The 19,630-nt window shown below is 56.4% G+C and overlaps 2 protein-coding genes across 6 annotated transcripts; both read right to left on the reverse strand.

Annotated features, from left to right (window-relative positions):
- Window positions 1-1,256: 1,256 nt before the first annotated feature.
- SFN (stratifin) lies at window positions 1,257-6,472 on the reverse strand. Of its 2 annotated transcripts, XM_008501544.2 has the most exons (2): window positions 6,446-6,472; window positions 1,257-2,038 (listed from the first exon to the last, which is right to left on the reverse strand). In XM_008501544.2, exons 1-2 carry the CDS (start codon window positions 6,470-6,472, stop codon window positions 1,322-1,324), a joined length of 744 nt encoding a protein of 247 aa, XP_008499766.1. In that variant the 3' UTR covers window positions 1,257-1,321. The 2 variants fall into 2 exon arrangements, with proteins under 2 accessions (XP_008499766.1, XP_008499767.1); XM_008501545.2 differs by lacking the exon at window positions 6,446-6,472 and having other exon boundaries at window positions 1,257-2,191.
- On the reverse strand, window positions 4,918-19,324 carry ZDHHC18 (zinc finger DHHC-type containing 18). 4 transcript variants are annotated; one of them, XM_030464466.1, is made up of 10 exons: window positions 19,021-19,324; window positions 16,276-16,436; window positions 14,184-14,333; window positions 12,744-12,881; window positions 12,237-12,285; window positions 11,680-11,782; window positions 10,082-10,191; window positions 9,028-9,127; window positions 6,605-6,697; window positions 4,918-5,699 (listed from the first exon to the last, which is right to left on the reverse strand). In XM_030464466.1, exons 1-9 carry the CDS (start codon window positions 19,275-19,277, stop codon window positions 6,656-6,658), a joined length of 1,110 nt encoding a protein of 369 aa, XP_030320326.1. In that variant the 5' UTR covers window positions 19,278-19,324; the 3' UTR covers window positions 4,918-5,699; window positions 6,605-6,655. The 4 variants fall into 4 exon arrangements, with proteins under 4 accessions (XP_030320326.1, XP_030320328.1, XP_030320325.1 ...); XM_030464468.1 differs by lacking the exons at window positions 4,918-5,699; window positions 6,605-6,697 and adding an exon at window positions 7,034-8,768 and having other exon boundaries at window positions 16,276-16,361; XM_030464465.1 differs by lacking the exons at window positions 4,918-5,699; window positions 6,605-6,697 and adding an exon at window positions 7,034-8,768.
- Between the last annotated feature and the right edge of the window lie 306 nt (window positions 19,325-19,630).

A 19,630-nucleotide genomic window follows, 5' to 3' on the forward strand; every position in this document is an offset into this window, starting at 1 on the left:
GCGGCACCTCCTGAGTCAGGGAGCGTTTCCTCCCGGCACCCCGGTGTTTCCCATCAAAGGCCGAGTCCTGCCCAGCCCTGCTGGGGCTGATGAGCTCATAGCCCAGGGTGCCATGACTGTATTTTATTGTAATTATTTTTTTTCATGTCGAAACTCGTGCTGGCGCGGAGCGGGGTGGGAGGGAGGGAGGGGGAGCTGCACCCTGCACCGTGGCCGGGAGCCAGGACCAGAAGTGCTGAGCTTTCTCCCGACCCAGCACGTCCAAGACCTCACCAAGGGATGTCCCCATCCCAGTGACACCCCAGGGCTGTCCCCATGTCACTCCAAGGATGCTTTAGGGGAACCACCCCCCCCACCCCCCCTTGGATGTAGAGGAGAGCAGGAGGTGCGGGGTGACACCTGGGGAGAGGGTCTGGGGACCACCGTGGGTTTGCATGGAAAGGTTGGGGACACCACCCCCCCCCCACACTGTGGGGTTGGGGACCTCAGTGTCCCCCATAGTGCTGGGAGTCCTCAAAGCCCAAACACCTTCTCCACCAAAGGGGAGCCCACCCAGCAAACCCTTCCATGGGGCACCCTGAGCCCCCCCCTCTGCTGGGATCAGGGGGGGAGTGTTGGGAGCAGTGAAATGGGTGCTGTGGATTTTGGGGGAGTCTGGGGGGGGCTGGGGGGGTGTTCTGGGAGCAGCAGGAGCTGCCTGGACACGTGCTCAGGGGAGAGATGAAGCAGACCAGAGGCAGTCATGCAGGAGATGCAGGTTTATTGGAGACGCACAGAGGCTTTGGCAAAACGTGACCCCCCCATTGGGCTGGGGGTCTGCCCGGACCCCCCCTCGTCCCAGCCCAGCCCGTCACCTCCTCCCGTTACGGCTCCAGCCCTCCGGGATGTGGGGTTTGGAGCTGGCACATGCTCCCCCCCTCTCCCCAAAATGTTAAATTAGTGGGATGGGCGGGGGGGGCAGCCCTCCAGGCTGGAGGCACCCCTCTCACCCTCTCACCCTCTTTTCCCCCTCCCCGCAGCAGAAAATGGGGAGAGGGGAGGGGGGGGGAGATGCCGAAGCCACCCAGCAAACACCACACACGGCCCCCCCCTGGCATCCAGGCAGGGGAGGCCATGGCGGAGCCAAGACACCTTCCCTTCCCTCCTCCCCCCCCCACGAAATAAAACAACAAAACAAAACAAAAAACCAAAAAACCAAAACCAAAACAAAACAAAAAAAAAAAAAAAAAAAGCAAAACAAAACCCAACCAATTTAAACCATGACTTGGTGCTGGAGGGACTGGAGGGGATGGGGGGGGGTCCCCAGCTCCACGGGGGCCATTCAGTTCTTGGGTTCTTCTCCAGCTTCGCCGCCGTCTTCTCCGGCGCACTCGGCTGTCCATAGCGTGAGGTTGTCCCTGAGGAGCTGCATGATGAGGGTGCTGTCCTTGTAGGAGTCTTCGCTGAGCGTGTGCAGGTCCCCCATGGCCTCGTCGAAGGTGGTCTTGGCCAGGGAGATGGCCTGCTCGGGGGCGTTGGCGATCTCGTAGTGGAAGACGGAGAAGTTGAGGGCCAAGCCCAGGCGGATGGGGTTCGTGGGCTGCATCTCCTTTTTGCTGATGTCCATGGCCTCTTGGTAGGCTTGCTGGGCGTTGTCTATCGCCGTCTTGCGGTTGTCCCCGATGGCCACCTCGGCCAAGTATCGGAAATAATCGCCCTTCATCTTCAGGTAGAAGACCTTGCTCTCGGCGTCGGTGGCTTTCTTGATGAGATACTTGTCCAGCAAGTTCAGGACGTTCTTGCAGACGCCGTTCAGCTCCCTCTCCACCTTCTCCCTGTACTCGTTGACCAGCTGAGCTTTGTCATCCCCCTCTTCGGTTTTGTGCTCGATGCTGGAGATCACCCTCCACGCCGAGCGCTGGCACCCCACCACGTTCTTGTAGGCGACGGAGAGGAGGTTGCGTTCCTCGTTGGACAACTCATCCCCGTGCTCCACCACCGCCTTCATGAAGTCCGCCATGTCCTCGTAACGCTCGGCCTGCTCGGCCAACTTGGCCTTCTGCACTTGGTGGTTTCTTGCCATGGCTGAGACCTCGGGCACGGGCAGGGCAGACGCTTGGCTGAGGAGCGGGGCCGGGAGCCGTCGGAGCCTCTGCTGAGCCCCAGCGCCGGGATTCGGTTTTGGCTGAGCCTCGGAGCCTCGAGCGAGAGCGGGAGGAGCCAGCGAGGCTGAAGGAGTGGCCTCCTCCTCCTCCTTCTCCTCCTCCTCCTCCTTCTCTGCTTCCTCCCCGCCGTGCCCAGCCTTAAAAGGAAAATTGCCGTGAATCATCATCACCCATGGGTGCTGGGGAAGGGGCGAAAGGGGCGGCCAACGCCCTACCTCCCCTCCCCCCCAAAAAATGGCCCCTTGGGGAAGGTTTGGTGTTGGGTGCAGCACCCCGGGGGTGTTCTCACAGCCAACACCCACCCCAGGACAGAGAACCCCCATCCCGCTGCTAAAAGTGTTGGGAAGGGGCTGGGATGGATCAGCATTTGGGGGGAGGGGGGTGTAGGCAGGGACCCGGCAGCGTTCAGCTCTTCCCACTCCCAAAGAAATGGGGCACGGGGTGTGTCAGCTCGTAAAAAATGGGTTCCTCCTCCTTCCCCCCTCCCATAAAAAAAAAAAAAAAAAAAGTCCTATCACTGTCGTTTTTATATGGTGATTAACTCCGCTGGTAATTGCGAGGGCTTGATGGGCAGGTATGTATTCCCACAGCTGGGGAAACCGAGGCAGAGGCTCAGCCCGCGGCAGGGACCGCCCCAAAGCTGTGCACCATGGCCCGGAGCCTCTGAGCTGCCCCGTGACGGGATCGGGCTGACCCCCCCCGAAACCTCCGGGACGGGGAAACCTCCCTGGGTGCCAGCAGGGACCCCCCGAGCCCGTCTGAACCTCACACACACCGCTCACCTCCGCTTCCCCACCCCAACCTCCCCCCCAGCAGCTCAACAGGGACCTCGCTCACCTCCACCTGAAGAATGGGGGGGGAAGGGGGGAGCTGGGTTTTGAGAAAGAAAAAACCCACATTTTTAGGGTTTTTTTTTTGTTTGTGTTAACACGACCCAGCCGTGGGTGCTGAGCCGGCGGTGGAACCACACCGCCCCGATTAGGATCAGCGCTTGGTGTTGCGCTGCAGTTTCACTCTCAACCTGCTCCAGCTTGTTGCCACACGCTGGAGAATCCTCCTGGGCTCTTATCTGCCGTGCGGGAGCTGTGCGGGAAGGGCAGGGTGGGGCGGGCACCCCGCCAAGGAAAGAAAAAAAAAAAAAAGTAAGTTGGTATTTCTTTTTTTTTTTGTTTTTCTAATTTGATTCGATATCGTTTTATCATCGTGACTTGTTGCTTTTACTCATCTTTCCAAACGGCACCATGTGTCACCCGAGGCTGGGAGTGTCCCCTCCCCGTCGGGTCCCCCGGGGATGGGTGCTGGGGGTTGGATGTGACCTTTAGTGGTCCCTTCCAACCCGAATTATTCCGTGATTCTCTGATGAAAGACCCAGAGGATGCTTTGCCCACCCACAAGGCTCCCTCCCCACCATGGCAAAGGGGGGGTCGGGGCTACTCGCCCCCCCTCCCTCACTCCGGGGGGTGTGGTTGGTCTGGGGTCCCCCTGCCCGGGGAGGGGTCACATCCATCACCACCCCCCGGAGATTCCAGCTCCTGCCCCGGGGGATCAGGATCCACCCCGCCCAGCTGGGAACAGGCAATTCCCAAAGGAACAGGGAGATCCCTTCCCGTCTCCCACCCTCTGCAGGGCACATGAGGTGCAGTGAGGAAGCCACAGACCCACAGGGCCCAAAAGTCCCCACAGAGGGGGCTGAGGGGACAGCCCGATGTCCCCAGCCCTCTAAAGCAACTTTTTTCCCTTGGAAAAAATGCCAGGTGACAATTCCCGGTGGGAATCAGGCTGGAGCCAGCACCCCTCCAAGGACCAAAGTGTGTGGGGTCAGAGGAGTGGGGGGGGTGTGCCTGGAGCCCCCAGCCCCAGCGGGACCCTCCCCACCTGCCCAGGACCTGGGGCTGGTCCTGTGCCAGCTCCTCTCTTTTGGAGCTGTTTGATCCTCTCCCAGAGAGCCCCATGAGGGGATCCCCCCCGGCCCCTGCAGGACCCCCGACTCCCATGGGACCCCCCTGCAGTGGGACAGGAGGCTCAGCCCTGGCAGCTCCTGCCGAAGGGGGCTGAGCTGCTGCCAAATTTTGGTTGTGCTGGGCTGAAAGGAAGCTTGGAAACGTTCTGCTCGACCGGTTCCGTGAAACATCAGCGGGAGGGGTGAAGGGAAGAGCCTCAGATCACTGGGAGTGAGCTCGGCCACAGCATCACTCCACGGAACACCAGTGGGTGCCCCGGACCCCAGAGAGCAGCACCAAAAGGTGCAGAGAGGGACACCAGCCCTGGAGAGGGGGATACCATCCATGGGGAGGGGGATACCATCCATGGGGAGGGGGATACCAGCCCCAGAGAGACAGATACCAGCCCTGGAGAGGGGGATACCAGCCCCAGAGAGACAGATACCAGCCCCAGGGGGAGCTGCCAGCACCCATCTCGTGTCCCATAAGCCAAACTGGAGGGGGATGCTGGAGCACTTGGAGGATGCTCCCATCTCCCCCAGCCACCCTCTCCCCACCCATCCAGCCCTGCCTCTCCCAGGACACTGCTGGGAGCTCCCAGCACTTCAGTGGGGGATGAATTCTGCAGGCCTTGCCCATCTTCCCTGACCCCCAGCTCACACCCTCCCCACCACACAGCAGGGCTCAGAGCCACAGGAGACTGACACTTGCCCCATGGCCATGGCTTGTGAGTTTTTAGGGAGCTCCTGGGCTGTGTCCCTCTGTGCAGCACCAGCGTGTCCAGGCACGAGCAGCTCCCCCCCAGCAGTGGAGCAGCAGCCAGACACTGGCAGAAATAGGAGAAACTTTTATTTGTTACAAAAGTAAAAAGCATAAATAGATGGTGAATCCTACTGGGCTCTATGCTGGGCTGGGGCATAGACCTGGCTGCCCAGCTTGGCCACCAGCAGTGGGAGGAGTTGGTGCTGGACACTCCAGGTCAAGGTGCTGTAGGGCTTGAGCCCCTTCCCCTAAAACTAGAACTGTGCTAAGACAAAAGAGGAAAGGGGGAGCTGGCCAGGGGTGGTTTGCAAGGGTCAGCTCTGAGCACACCCTGACTCCTGTCTGCAGAGTCCTGGGGTGGATGGAGACAGCTTGGAGCAGGGCTGGTGGGAACAGGGCTGGGATGCCACCAGCTCAGCTGGGAAGGTGCTGGCGTGATGCCTGCTGGTTTCCCAAACCCACCAGAATGCTGCCTGCTGCCTCCCAGCATCTACAGCAGGGGAGACCCCCATATTGGGAGGGGGAGGGCAGGCTGCTGCTGGCAGGGGTGACCCTGGTGGCTTCAGCTAGGAGCCAGCAGTACCTGGGGTTATTGCACTGGGGTGGGAGGGCTCTATGGCTTTGAGCTTGGAACCCACGGGCTCCCTGGCTCCTGGAGAGGGAGTGGGAAAGATTTTTTTATCCCTTGTGCACGGCTGCTTTCCCCCCTCTCTTGTTCCAGGAGGGAGGAAGGTGCAGGCACACAGCCCTGGGGAGCAGAGGCACTGGTGGTGGTCATGGCTGGAGGCTTGGGTGCTGCCCACAGGGTGCTCCACGAGGGGCAGGGGGCTGCAGGCTGTCAGGGCTCCTGGTACTGGAGTGAGGGAGAGGAGGAAGGAAGAAGAGAAAGAGGTTAGCAGCAGAAATACAGGAGTGAAAAACAGAAATACAGAAGAGAAAAGTGGGGTTGTTCAGCCTTGAGAAGGCTCAGGGGACCCCTGTGCCCAGGGCCCGGTGCTTGAAGATGGCTGCAAAGATGGGGACTCCGTGTGGCCATGGACAAGCCAAGGGGCAATGGGCACGAGTGGCTCCTGGGGAGATTCCCATGGGACACCAGAGGAAAGCTGGATTCCAAGGGATTGGAATGGTCCCCAGGGAAGGGGTGGATTCCCCCGCACTTAGGAAAGTTGGAGATCTCAGGGTGCTGGGATATCTCCTATAAACAACATCAGAAGGGCTGGAGCAGATGATCCTTGACATCGCTTCCCAGATGGCATTCAAGGGTTCTGTGATGAGGGAGCAGTGGGGAGCACCCAGGTTTGGTGGCAGAAAGGGGAGACTGCAGGATGGAGGGGAGTGTTGGGAACCTTCCACCAGGGCTTGAGCAGGGAGGAGCTCGTGGGGAGCTGCAGAGAGGGTGAGGGGCACCCCCAGCCCAGAGGTGAAGCAGGGATGTGTTGCAATGGGCTTTGGAAGGAACTGACCATATCAGAGGAGGAACTTGGTGGTACAGAGAGAAAAAAACAGGCAGAGGGGAGGGAAAGGAGGGGTTGCCCAAACCACAGAGCAGGTCATCTTAGAAATCCATTTGGATTGGGATTAGAAACCTTGTCCCAGCACAAAGCTGAGAGAATCCCTCTCTTCCATGGGATGCTGGTGGGAGGGACAGGACACGTGGATGTCTGCACAGCTGGAGGGTGATGGACAGAGCTGCTCATGCAGTGGAGATGAGATGGGGTCACTGGAGTGGATGATGAGGAGAAGAAAGCACTTTCTTACCAGCTAACCCTCAGAAAGCAGGACTAACATCCAAGGAGGGGGCAAATCCCATCAGGCTGCGCAGGAAATGGCAAAGTCCTGGCAGGCGTCCTCCTGGAGAAGACACCAGAGGTTACAAACCTCAACATCTGCTGGCAGGGACCACAGGGGCACAGCACAGCCCAGGAATGAGGGAGGTGGGTGAGGAAAGGACACTCGGGTGACAGCTTCTGTGGGAAGGGGACCAGGGAGAGGACAAGACCCTGCCCAGCCTGGAGACGTGGGGCAGAAAAATCCCTTTGCTCCAAGCAGGGTGATGGCAGCACCAGCCCCGTTCCTGCAGGAGGCTGTGGGAGCCAACACCAGAGTCTAACTGCCCCCTGATGGCTGCTGAGCACTGAGACACCTGCCCTCTTCTGCCTCAAAGGAATAAAATAATCATCCAAGCAATTAACTCTTTAAAAATAGAATTTTATTGTGACGAGTAACAAAGGAACCAGGGTTTAGATAAAAACAGGAAGGGATTTGGCTCCTGATCACAGACCCCACACTGCTCCTCACTCCCCAGCACCAGACCCTCTCTGTACAGCTCCACAGCAGGGACAAAGCCCCTGGGGACATCCCTGCAAGGAGAAGCAGGGAGGGAAGGGCAGGGTGGTCTCTCTGGATGCAACATGGACTAAAGCACTGGGCCTGTCAGCTGGCACCAAGCTGTGGGGCTGGAGTGGCCACACAGCACCAGCAGGAGCCTCCCAGGGAGGTGAGGGCCCATCTGCTAGGATCCAGGTAGAAACTGAGGTGCCACCATGGTGCTCTCACCTCAGCTCTTTGCAGAGGGGAAGGTAGATTGGTGGCCACAGCAAAAAAAGTCTCTGATGTCTCTGTGCTGCCAGCCAGACAGGTAAGGCTGGAGGAAGCTTGTGCTGTGCCCCAGAGCTGGTGCAGTCACTCACAGCACGTGCAGAGCAAGATGCTGGTGAGTTTGGAGGGGACAGGCTGAGCCCAGAGATCTGCTGCCTCTGCCCCAGGCTGAAATACCTGTGTCTGACCTGAGCAGGCAGCTTGACACACAAGGCTGGAAGCCTCTGCCCTGGTGCTAACGTGGATGCCCCTACCTGCACTGAATAGAAAATGTTCTGCATAGAGAAAAAAAACAACCTAAAAACCAAAAAAATCTACAAATTGTGCAAAAAATATCCAGCAGCTTTTAATAAGAGGATTCAAGTATTGCTAACAAGGTCTGTGACTCTCCCCTGTGCACACTCCAGTGCTGGTGAGGCTGAGCTGGCTGCTCAGCCTGGCTCTCCCTGGCTCTGCAGCACTGAGTGACGAGGCCAAGCCCACAGGAATGGCTCCTGAGGTGCTGGGGACAGCCCTGCCCTCATCTACTGGCCAGAAACCCAGGAGAGGACAGCGTGGGGTTACCAGAGACCAGCACCTGCTCACTGCTTCCTCTATGAAACTCCCCCTGGGAAGGGTGCAACCTGCAGGAATTCACATATTTTTCTGCTGCCTTTTGGTCTCCTGCTGACAGGACAAACCCAGGTTCTCCTGGCCAGCTCAGGTTCCTAAAGATCCTACAGCTGGAGCCTTGCCAGCACCTTGTGATGAGAGCCAAGGAATGCTGCGTGTTCCTTCTTCCCTGTTGCCAGAAGTGTCACCCTGACCCGTGGCCTTGCTGCAGAATGTTGTCTTCCTGACTTGGTAGGGCCAAAACACAAAGTTCTCCAGCACCATGCTCAGTGAGCAACCTGAAAATAGGGTCAAGAGGAGCTGGGACATCTACCCAGTTCCCATGTCTGCTGGGATCAGAGTCCTCCCAGTTAAATAGCCCCAACTTCCCAAGGCACAGCAGCTTCTGGAGAAGAAAAGCTGCTCCAGGGTGAGAGAGACAGAAGAGCCCTTTCACATCAGCACAGGGGAGCACGAGATGTTCATGGAGACAACAGGGACACCAGGGGACTTGTGCCACCAGGAGACAAGGTGTGACAGCCCAGCTCAGAGCAGGAACCATTTCTAAGTCTCCACCTTCCACCCCTGGCCCAGCTCATTACCCCCAGCAGGAAACAAAGTGACCCCCCCCTGGAGCAGTGCTGGGGGCTCCCCAAATCTATCTGCTTCCTGGGTCCAGCAGGGCCCCCCCTGCTTTCTGCACGAGCCTGAGGGTCTTGCATGCAGTTGGGCTCTATCTGTTGAAAGTCCAGACAGGCCACATCACAGTGAAACAAATAAACAAAAATAAATAAATTATATATATAAAAAAAAAAAGAAGAAGAAAAAAAAAGGCAACATATGGCTCAACTGAGTCTTTGGCAGCTCTGCAGCAGGTGGCTGTCCTGCCTGAGGCTGAGGAGATGTTAAGAGGGGAAGGTAGTGGCTGGAGTGAGGTGCAGGCACAGCAGGCACTGGGCTACATCACAGCACTGCTAGGGGATGCCTCCTACCATGCTGGTGTCAGTTTTGGCTCCAAAGGAAGGGATTTCACTCTTAGGACTGGAGGGGGTCCCAACATCTGGCTGGATAAATCCTCTTCTGTCTATCAAACTGGAAAAGAGAAGTTTGGAAGGGAGAGGAGTTGAGGAAATGAAGACTCCATGGAGACGGGAGCTCACGAGGTGCTGAGGGCTCTCCCCGTGGGAGCTGCACAGGCAGGAGCTGGTGGAAAACTCTGAGAGAAACCACAGACTTATCACAGCAGCCACCAGACAGGCAGTTACAGCTCTGGGTCACCACAAACCCAAATGAGAACTGGCAAAAGGTCTTCACAACATGAAAGAGGAATGAATTGGGAGTGAAGCACTTCTCACCCCACAACCTGCCAGCAAACAGCTCAGCTGCCTGAATCTGCAGATCTACCACCTCTGAATGGCAGCACTGGCACTGAGGCACCTCCAAATCCCACACAAGACTCTGCCCAACTGCACCCTCTTGTGACAAAGCAGGGAGAATCCTGAGCTGCTGCTGCTGCCCTGTGCCAGACCAAAACCTCCTCACATCTGCATTCAGCTGCTGCCTTTGCCCTTGTGTTCAGTTCAGGTAGGTGAAGGGGGTGGGAAGCAGAGCTGGTGGGACACTGCTGGGCTTTGCAGAGAAGCTGAGTGCTGGCAAACCCCAGGATCTCTGCATCCTGCTTGCTGCAGGGATTGAGCCTCAGAGTACAGGAGGAATAACAAAGGTTCTGAGGTGCTGCCACTCCTGGGCTTTACCACTCCTGCTGAGCTCTTTGCTGCCATGATTTTCCTCTTACTGAGTTGCAGGATGTGCAACCCACCAACTCCACAAAACAATTTTAAGTGACCTGAACTCATCAAACTCAAAGCAAGTTACATCTCCTCCTTGCACACATTTTTCTGCAGGGACTGGGAAACTGTTTCCCCATCATCATTGTTGTCTCTGTGCTGACCCAGACTCTCCTGACTGGTGACAAATCCATCCTTCCCGAGGCTCCTCACAGAGCAGGATGCAATTCCCAACACTGTGGTGCTCCAAGTCTCTTACCTGGGATGGAATGGTCCACAGAGCACTGCACAGCAGTTTGTGAGAATACTTTTATGGCTGTAGGGATTGGCAAACTCTGAGCCCCTCTTATTTGACCAGGACCCTTTGATCTGAAAGGCAAATGGAAGAGGCAGACTCAGACAGGGAAGATGGGAGAGCAGGTAATTACATGATAATGGACTTGGTTCAAAGCCTTGCTCAAGAGGTGGAAGGCTTCTCTCTTACTGCAAATGACCTCCCTCTCCTTGCTTCACCAAACAGCTGCAGGAAGGCAGCCAGAGGAGACAGCAAGGTGCTGCTCCTGCCTCTGAGGTTCAACCTTGCAGCTGAGACTCCAAACCTGCAACCTCCCCATGCTGCCAGACTCAGTGTCACCATCCAACACCAGCCTCCTCCTCCTCCTTTTTCTCCTCCCCTTCTTTCTCCTCTTCCTCCTCCTCCTCCCCCTCATTCTTCTCCTTGTTCTCTCCTAGGCTGGAAGCTCACCAGAGCAGGGCCCTCAGCTCAAGGTCCCTCCTGGACCTCTCAGGCTAAACAAACAGCAAGGGGATTCCCAGGCTGCAGCAGGGAGGAAACAATCTCATCTGTCCCCACCCTGAGCAGCTGCCACTGGGACTCTGATTTTGAAACCCTGGTGACATCAAAGTGTTGGCACCCACAGAGGGGCAGATGCTGTACCTGGCCTCAGGCCCCTGGCTGCAGCCAACCATTCACCACGTTTCCTCCTGTTGTTTTTCTGCTTCCCCTCCCCACTCAAGGTTGGACACAGGGCCAGAGAGGCAGTGGGGCTGCTGCTCTCAGCACCATGGAGGTTACCCCTGGTAGCTTCACTTACAGCCCTGCCTGCTTCTCCCAACACCTCAATGTGACAGAAAGGTGGAAAAGGGGATAAATTAAAATTAAAAAAAAAAAGAAAGAAGGGGGGAAGGGGAAGTGAACCTGTTTTCTGCAGTGCTGGGAGCTTCCAGCAAGGTTAACAAGTACTTCTGGCCAGAAGGGTGAATTTTGATTCCTGCTGAGGAGCAGACAGATCCTGCTTTTCTGTACAAGCTGCTCAGGGCACTCGTTTGGCCCCAGGAGCCTGCAGGCACCCCAGAGTGTGAGAGCAGTCTCAGCAGGAGACGCCTGCACATTATCTGTCTGTTAGACAAGAGGAACTTCCAGAGACAAAGGGACTTGCCCAGGGTCTCAGAGGAAACCCTGTGGTTATGCAGGATGCTGAATTAAGATCACCCACATCCCACGCTGACACCCAAACAAATCTCTGGGGATAACTTGTCTTTTTCTAATCTCAGAACTCCTAATTTTAAGCAAAGCCACATGCAGACTGGAAAAACCACACACGTGACCCTTCCAACAGCCTGTCACTGCTGAGTCCCCTGCTGCTGTGTGCTGCTTCCCCCCCCCCTTCACCTACCTGAAACTACAGCCCTAATGCCTCGGGCAGGGGAGGTTTGTTCTGCAGTGCATTATCACAGGCAGAGTGCCTCACTGAGATACTGCACCAGGGCAGGCAGCCAGGAGCTCCTGCAAGCCTCACCTCTGCTCAGGAAGGAGCAGGGCCAGCCCTACAGCAGGACAAGTGCCCAGGTACTTACATCTTCGTTCGTCGTCAGGTTGGAGGCAACTAAATAAGTGTGAAAACCTGAGAGGCCCAAAATAGACCAGACTGAGAAAAAACAAATCACCAGCTCCAGCACAGTGAAACAAAAGTCAAGGAAGTCTCAGGGTACAAAATCATCTTGCAAGGGGAGGCAGAGGACTGTTTTGGTAGCTAAGTGTTGCCACCACAAGCACTGGGCCATTAGAACATGCCAGCAACCTTCCCACTCCCTGTGCTATTCCAGAGGCATCCAGCAGGGCCCAGCTGCTTCCTTTTTCATCTCAATTTGCAAACGGGGAAACAAGTTTTGTCACCCTTAGCCCCTGGCAGGGAAGAAAATAAGGAATTAAAGGTCTTCCCCGTTTGGTGATGTTATCAGTTGACATGTTATCAGTCTAGAGATGATGAGATGCCTGTCTGTCCCAGCCAGGCAGCTAGGGGACTAAATTAAGTTGTGGCAAGGACAGCAAGGTGACCCTACAGAGTGGTGGCTGTGTTTCTGTTACACTCCAAGCTCCACAGCCTGAGCAGCTGATGCCATCAGAAGGATATCTTGCAGGTGTCATCTTCAGAGTGTTGAGAAACCCATCCCTCTGAGAGCCTGCAAAGCAGAACAGAACAAAGAAGAACACCCCCCATCAGGCAGCTTTGCACCTCCAGCCAACCCTTCCCTCCTGAGCACACAGCCACCACCCTGTGGGCCACATGGATCTGCCTGGCTGCCCAAGAACCAGCTGCAGGCTGTAACTCTGCAGGAATGTCAGCACAGACACAGCTCCAGGAGATCTGGGGCTATCAGACAAGGTTAAAAGCAGATGTACCCACCAGCTCCTTTGCTCTGGAGGGGATAACCCCCTCACCAGCACCCAAGGTCTCTCTGCAGCCAGGAGCAGGGTGTGTCTGTGGTTCCCTGTAGTCTGAGACCCCCTGTATACAGGCCATGAGTGCTGGAAAGCCTGGGGTAAACCAACCAGACCCTCCCCATGCTCCAAGTGACCCAGCACAGCCCCAGGGAGCAGGAACACAGCACCCATCACTGCTGGCACCCTCTGTACTTACGCAGAGTGAGGTGGGTGACAACACAAGCAAAGATGAAGGCTGTCAGGAAGGAGAGGGAGAGGATGAAGGCGTAGAAGTAGCGATAGTTGCGCTTCCCCACGCAGTTGCCCACCCAGGGGCAGTGGTGATCAAACCTCTCTGAAACAAAGGGACACAGTAAGGGCTTTGCCCTCCTAGCACCTTGTAATGGACTCTGCTGAGCCTCCCAAACCAGAAGTTACAAATCGAGCTGTCAACCACCACCCTGAGACCAGACACCTCTGAGCACAGACCCCTCTGCAGCAGCACCTTGGCAAGAAGTGCCAGCAGAGCCCTGGTGCCTGCTCGCATGCTCCTTTTTATCATCAGAGGCCAAAACATCCCTCTCACCAAAGCCTTGTGACTGGTCCCATCTACTGTTACTCAAACTGAAAGAAAGCAGGCAAAGTGCAGCAGTTTTTCCAGCACATAACAGCACTGGGGGTGTGCACATGGCCTGGCTGCTGCCTCCCTGCCTGTCAGCTGTGCCTCCTCTACCACCTTCTTCAGGGCAGAAAATGATTTTCTAAGTTACAAAGATACACCTCTAAAACCACAGAAACTGACTGGGAACCCAGGGCAGCTGCAGCGTTTCTGAAAACACTCCCCTTTGACTTCTAATGAAAGGGCTCAGCTTTGCAGTGACCGTCCTGCAGGGGACAGCAGAGCAATCAAAACCCACTCCACACGAACCCACTGCTCCTCTTCAAACACTGCCCCAGCCCCAGCTGCTTCAGGAGCCACACTCACCCACAGACAACTCCAAATACATAATGCTTGGTGACTCCCAAACTTCCTCCTTTAACCAGAACCTTGAGGTTTTGTGACTGCTGGAAGGTTGGTGGCTCCTCAGGCTGCCCCAGAAGACAGGGGAAGCACAGCCTCTGCATCCACATCACAACCAGGAGCAGTGGCAGGAGGAGTCAGCTCTCCCAGATGTCCCCCAATTCCATGCCAGTTCAAGAACCACCCTGCAGCTCCCCTACTCCTGTGCCTGTCTGCATGGAGCCATCAGGGGCATTTCTTCAGGTCTTTGTGCAGTCCCTCCTGCCCCACCACACTCTGAGGGTACAGGGAGAGGACACATAAGAGCTCAACCAGGATCTGTGGTGGTGGCCCTACCACTGCAAGGCCACAGGCAACATGGAGCTTGAAGCAAACCTCATGTTTGGTGGAAGCTTTAACTGCATTTCACAGCACCATGATCCCAGAACCAGAGGAAGGTGAGAGACAGAGTCCTGGATGCACTGCCCCACAGCACTGGGTGTTACTTTTGATTTAAATAGTGAAAAAAAAACAAAGACCACTCAGCATCTCGCTTTCTAACCTTTAACCAGAAGTAAAAGCAATCTCTCCAGGAACATGAACCCACTCCATCACACACCCAGGAGCTCTCAGCCCCTTCCTGCTCTGGGCACTCACCCACGCAGTTGTCGCAGACGCTGCAGTGCGAGGTGCGGGGCGGGCGGAACATCTTGCAGGTGTAGCAGTACTTGAGCTTCACCACGTACTTGTTGATGACCACCTCCATGGTGCGGGCTGGCGGGCGGTAGCTCGAGTTGCCCATGTTGTCTGCGAGGGCCAGGAGGGACAGTCAGACTGGGGCAGGTGGAACCCAAAGCCCTGTGACTCCCCCTCAGCTCCCACCGCCGAGCCGCTTCCTGGCGCGTGCCCTCCTGATCCAAGGCAAAAGCCAAGAGGCAGCTGAGCCCCCAGGACTGGGGGCAGGGGGGGCAGGCAGGAACTCCAGTCAGCTCGTTGCAGTGTTATTCATGCCCACTCCTTGTCTACTCAATGGCAAGGCTGCTGGGTTGCCAAGAGGCAGCAATATCTGCTTAGTGCTTGGAGAACGTGAAGCAATTTATAAATGAAAGAGCATAAAAGCAGCAGTGTTAATGTACCCAGCAACACCAACTCATCTCTGCCTCTCTGATGCACCACAGCATGAGGAGGCAATATAATCTGTCAACACACACATGGTTCCTCCTCTGCTCTAAGCATCCAAGTCACAGAAACCAGGGTGACCTCAGCAGAAGCATCTCCCACTGCTGCCAACCCACAGCAGGAGCCAGAGGCACTGCTGGGCTCCAGGGACTCATTTCCACTGCAGGGAGGGACAACAAAGCCTCAAATGCTCCAGGCAATCTGATGAGTCCTCACTGATGCCCCATCCCTGGCAGTGTCCAAGGTTGGATGGGGCTTGGAGCACCCTGGGCTGGTGGGAGGTGTCCCTGACCATGGGGTGGCACTGGGAGAGTTTTAAGGTCCCTTCCAACCCAAACCAGTTTGGGATTTGATGATCCTATGAAATGTGACGTGCTTGTCAGCAGCACTAGAGGATTCATCCTCCTCCAGGTCAAAATTGAGGATTTTTAGGGACACCACAAGGCTCATCTGCATGTCCTGGCTCTTCCTTATTCACTGGGGACTGGCAGCTGGACACTGTTTCTCTGCTCAGCAGAAGTGTGAGCCAGAAAACCTTCAGCACATTTGTAGTCTGGGGGGGCTGTTTATTTAAGTCACTCTTGAAGGAGCAGCTTTTCTACTTGGAGGAAGTCTCTGACAAGAGGGATGCAACAGTGAGCATGTTAAGAGGATACTAAGTAGATTATATTAAGAATAACAGCTGGCACATCAGGCAGCATCTGCAGCCAGATTACTGCTTTGGGCATTTATAAATAGAAACGTGGGTAACCACTCTCAGGGTATTTTAAAACCCTTTTTCTTCTGTTTAGTCAGATGTAGAATTACTGCCCTGCAACTGCCTTCAGCAGGGCAGCTTCGAGTTGTCCCACATGAGTTTTGTAAAGCATCTGTTACTCCAGGTCACATCAAGAAGGTCCAGAGGTCCTGGATGCCCCCATCTTCTTGGCCACCACCAGAGCAGCGTGACACAGCAGTCTGGTGATGAGGACAAACAGCAGCAGGCTGTGAGAAACCATCACAGTAAAGAACACCTTGAGGGCACAGCGGGCTCAATGGCAAATCATTATCTTAAAAAGCCTAAATTAATTATCCTAAGTCCTCACCACACGTTTTAAAACGTTACAAGGTCAGGCTCCTCTGAGTTTGGACAACATCTACAGTAACTAAGGCAACACTACGGAGCAGCACAGGCACTCCTGCTCTGTCAAGAGCCTGGCAGCAGAACTCTGAAGGGGGAGAAGGTGCTCCCTGAGCTGCTGGTACCCAGTCCCTACTGATATTTGTGTTTAGGACACTGATGCCACAAGCTCTCCATCCCCTGAGCTCTGCACAGAGCTGCTGCCCAGTCAGGTGTCATCCTGAGGGCAGGAATTCACTGCACAGCTCTTTGCCTGCAAATAACCTGGGACTAAAAGAAAGGAAAAGCACCTCTGCAGATCCTCCCTCTGCTGCACTGCCTGTCAAACCTCATGAGCTGATATTCTGGTCTTTTATCCAGAGGCTCACTGAGCCTGAAACACGTGTGGCAGACACATGGGCACAGAGACACACGCTGGGCCAGACACAGGAGAGGGAACAGAACTCTCACCAATTTGCTTTTCCAGGTCTGCTGCCTCACTGGGGGTGGCTCTGGGCAGGATACCTGGGTCTCTGAAGCTTGTCTGGAGCAGGCAGCTGATGACAAAGAAGAAGAGGATGGCTGCAATGATGGGGATAGCCAAGGTGAGGTGACTGGCAAGGAAGGGGCAGCTGTTAAAAGAAAGAAAGAAAAAAAACACAACACCCCCTAGTTACCAACTATTGCTGCAGAACCAGCTGTGAGCTGATGTTACACCCCAGGAATTATCAGGGGGGGGGTTGGCTGAAGTGCTGCTGCTTTTCAGAGACCTCTGCAACAGCAAGAGGTCAGGAAATACTGCAATGGCACTGGGAAGCCAGGGTCTTCTGCACAAAATCAGCAGAACAAGCCCTGTACACAACCTCTCTGTCCTTATTATGTCCCAGAATTGCGTTTAAAAAATGTGCCCCAAAGCCTGGTCACCTTCTACAGGAACAGCATCAAGAACACCCCAAGAAACAGCATCAAGAAACACCCCAAGCCAAGCAGGGACCAAAGTCAGTGTGAACACCACCCCGTTTGCATCCACACATGAAGCTGAAAGGGAGCTTGGCTCTGCTTCAGCACAGCTTTGCTGCTGTCTGGATGACTCGTGTGCCCTTCACAGCACACCAGATGTTTGGAGGAGGATGCCCTCCAGCACTGTCACCACTGTGACAAGCCACCAGGGACCCCAGCAGAGGATGCTTCCTCCCGGGCTGGCTGCACTACGACCTGGGGCTGTTTTCCCACAGATGGGGACCACCACCAGCACTCTGCACACCAGGGCAGCTCCATCACCTGCAGCAGGACAAGTGAGGGATGAGCAAGGAACAGGGCTCTCAGCACAGCACAGTGCTGGAGCCCTCTGCCTCGAGGGATTTGCTATTATCAGCTCTGATAATTACCCAGAGCACAAGCTGCTCCAGTCCTGATGTCTGCAGGCTGAGTTAAATCTCAGTAGCACTGCCGAGGCAGTTTGAGAGGATTAAGCAACTTTTGTTTCAACTCCCAAGCTCAGCTGTCAAGAACAAAGCAGCCACCAGGAACAAAAACCTTTTAGCTCAACACTGTTGCTGAGCCCCTCGGTCATCTCCTGAAGGAGGGACTGAAACGTTTCTGAAATGAGAGATGGGAGCTTTGTTGTCACCTCTTTTCTGGGAAAATCTCTGGATCCCACTTTCCACCCCGTCGAGCAAGCAAAAGTTGCATTAAACAAAACAAAGAAAAACCAACCAAAACCAAACAGCAGACAGGCAAGAGGGGTTTGCTGCACATCACCAAAACACATGCAACAGAAGCACACTGCTAAAATAACAACTCGGAAAGTCTCAGGGCATCTTCAACCCAGAAACAGTGACTCGTCAAGAAGAGAGAGGGAAGCTGAAGTCTGGGAGCTTCAGATCCAGCAGAGAAACCTGGCAGAAACACTAAGAAAGGAGTTTTCACGACGGGATGCTGCCACTCCCGCAGCTGCCTGCCTCTTCAGCTCATCTGACTTCTCAGAACCTCTAATCCGATCAAATACCTCCAGCTCGCCGTCTGCAGGCTCGGGCAGCTTTACCCTGAGACTCTCTGAGATAACGCCCGTGATCCACATCCCCTCCCACCCCCCCGCATCCTACAGCGGCAGGGAAAACAAGGTCCCTTCCCTTCCCAAGGCAGAAACCCTCAGGGATGTTACTAACCCATGGTGTGCTTTCCGGGCTGGATGTAACGGGGTGCTCTTGGTCTCCTCTGCCTTGGGGTGCACTTGGGAGCCTCCCCGAGACAGATTTCCAAAAAGAAGAGGGGAAATGCAGCTCCCTCTTGCCATGAGTGAGGGGAGCAGAGCTCCAGCACAGCCCCTCAAGGCGGGACCCCAAAGGATTTCACCATTTCTGGAGCACTGGTGAACACTAACACTATCGCTGCTGCTCCCACCAGTCCTGGGGGGGCTCCTGGATGCAATTCCAGACTGATTCCCTCCTCAGGAGCAGAAGGGGAGACTCTGGGGGTGGGGAGACGGGGGGTGTATTTAGAGACCAGAGGGACAAACCTTAACAATGTTAAAAACCTTCCAGAAACCCGGCTGAACAAACAAGGTCCAGGGCTTCCCCTGCACAAGAGGGGACGGGCAAAGTGGGTCTGGGGGCTGTGTGGAGGGAATGGCTTTGGGGAGGGGGTAGCAGGGAGAGGGAATGGATGGATGGATGGACGGATGGATGGACAGAAGGGTTCCCATGGAGGAGGAAGAGGTGCACCCTGAGCCCACTGCCCTCCCTCCCAACCCACCGCGGGTGCGATGCCAGCGGCCACTTAGAGAGGGGGGACAAGAACTGAATGAGCCGAGGGGCAGAGCCCACACGGGGCTTCACCCCAGCAGGGAAAGGGGGGAAAGGAGGGGAGGCTGGGGGCCCATCACAGGGGGGGACACACCAGAGAGACCCCCAGAACGGAGGGGATACACCGGAGAGACCCCAAGAACAAGCAGGGGACACCAGAGCGACCCCCAGAACGGGGGTACACACCGGAGAGACCCTCAGAACGGGGGGGACACACCGAGGAGACCCCAAGAACAAGCAGGGGACACCAGAGGGACCCCCAGAGCAGGGGACACACACCAGAGAGACCCTCGGAACGGAGGGGCCACCAGAAGGACCCCTAGAACGGGGGTTACACACCAGAGACCCTCAGAAGGGGGGCGGGAGGACACCCCGGGACCCCGCAGCCCCCGGCCCGGCATCGCGGACTCACTCGAAGGCGAAGAAGAGGCCGCTGGTGGCGAGGATGAGGACGAGGGTGAGGGCGAAGACGCCGCTGTGCCGGGCGAGCATGAGGCGGCCGCCGCAGTAGAAGCGGTTGCGGCCGGGGAACACCTCCCATTTCCGCCGGGGCCGCCGGGTTTCAGCGGATCGCTCCGTGCCGGCAGTTAACGGAGGTGACGAGATACCTGTCCCCGTAGCCTGCCCCGTTAGCCCGGGTGGGATCTGCCGGTACTCACAGTCCTTCATGGCGCCGCAGCGCCCTGCCCGGCCCCGCCGCTCGCCCGGCGGACGTGTCCGCCCCGCCCCACCCGCCGCCTCAGTGCAGCGACACCTACCGGCCCCGCCGGGCACCGCCCTCGCCCCGCCCACACCACCGGGTACCGGCACCGCCTACCGGCACCGGTGCCTCAGCGCAGCGCCCCCTACAGGCTCCGCCGGGCACCGGCATCGCTGCCGTTCAGCACCGGTGCCTCAGCGCAGCGCCCCCTACCGACCCGGGCTCCCTGCCGGTGTCACCGGGCTCCGCCCCCGCCCCGCTGCCTCAGCGCAGCGCCCCCTGCCGGCCGGGCCCCACTCCAGTCCAAACCAAATCGATTTAA

Source organism: Calypte anna, chromosome 23, assembly GCF_003957555.1.
Source record: "Calypte anna isolate BGI_N300 chromosome 23, bCalAnn1_v1.p, whole genome shotgun sequence".
In the NCBI taxonomy this organism is placed as follows: Eukaryota; Metazoa; Chordata; class Aves; order Apodiformes; family Trochilidae; genus Calypte; species Calypte anna.

Excerpts from the sequence above, each read along its gene's own strand:
- SFN (XM_008501544.2), bottom strand. The coding sequence starts at position 6,472 with ATGGAAGAGAGGGATTCTCTCAGCTTT. Across the intron at positions 2,039-6,445 it reads AGAGGGATTCTCTCAGCTTT|AAGGCCAAGTTGGCCGAGCA; the intron begins GTGCTGGGACAA and ends CACCAAGTGCAG.
- ZDHHC18 (XM_030464465.1), bottom strand. The coding sequence starts at position 19,277 with ATGAAGGACTGTGAGTACCGGCAGATCCCACCCGGGCTAACGGGGCAG. Across the intron at positions 14,334-16,275 it reads AGACCTGGAAAAGCAAATTG|ACAACATGGGCAACTCGAGC; the intron begins GTGAGAGTTCTG and ends TGGCCCTCGCAG. Across the intron at positions 12,286-12,743 it reads TGTCACCCACCTCACTCTGC|GCTCTCAGAGGGATGGGTTT; the intron begins GTAAGTACAGAG and ends TCTGCTTTGCAG.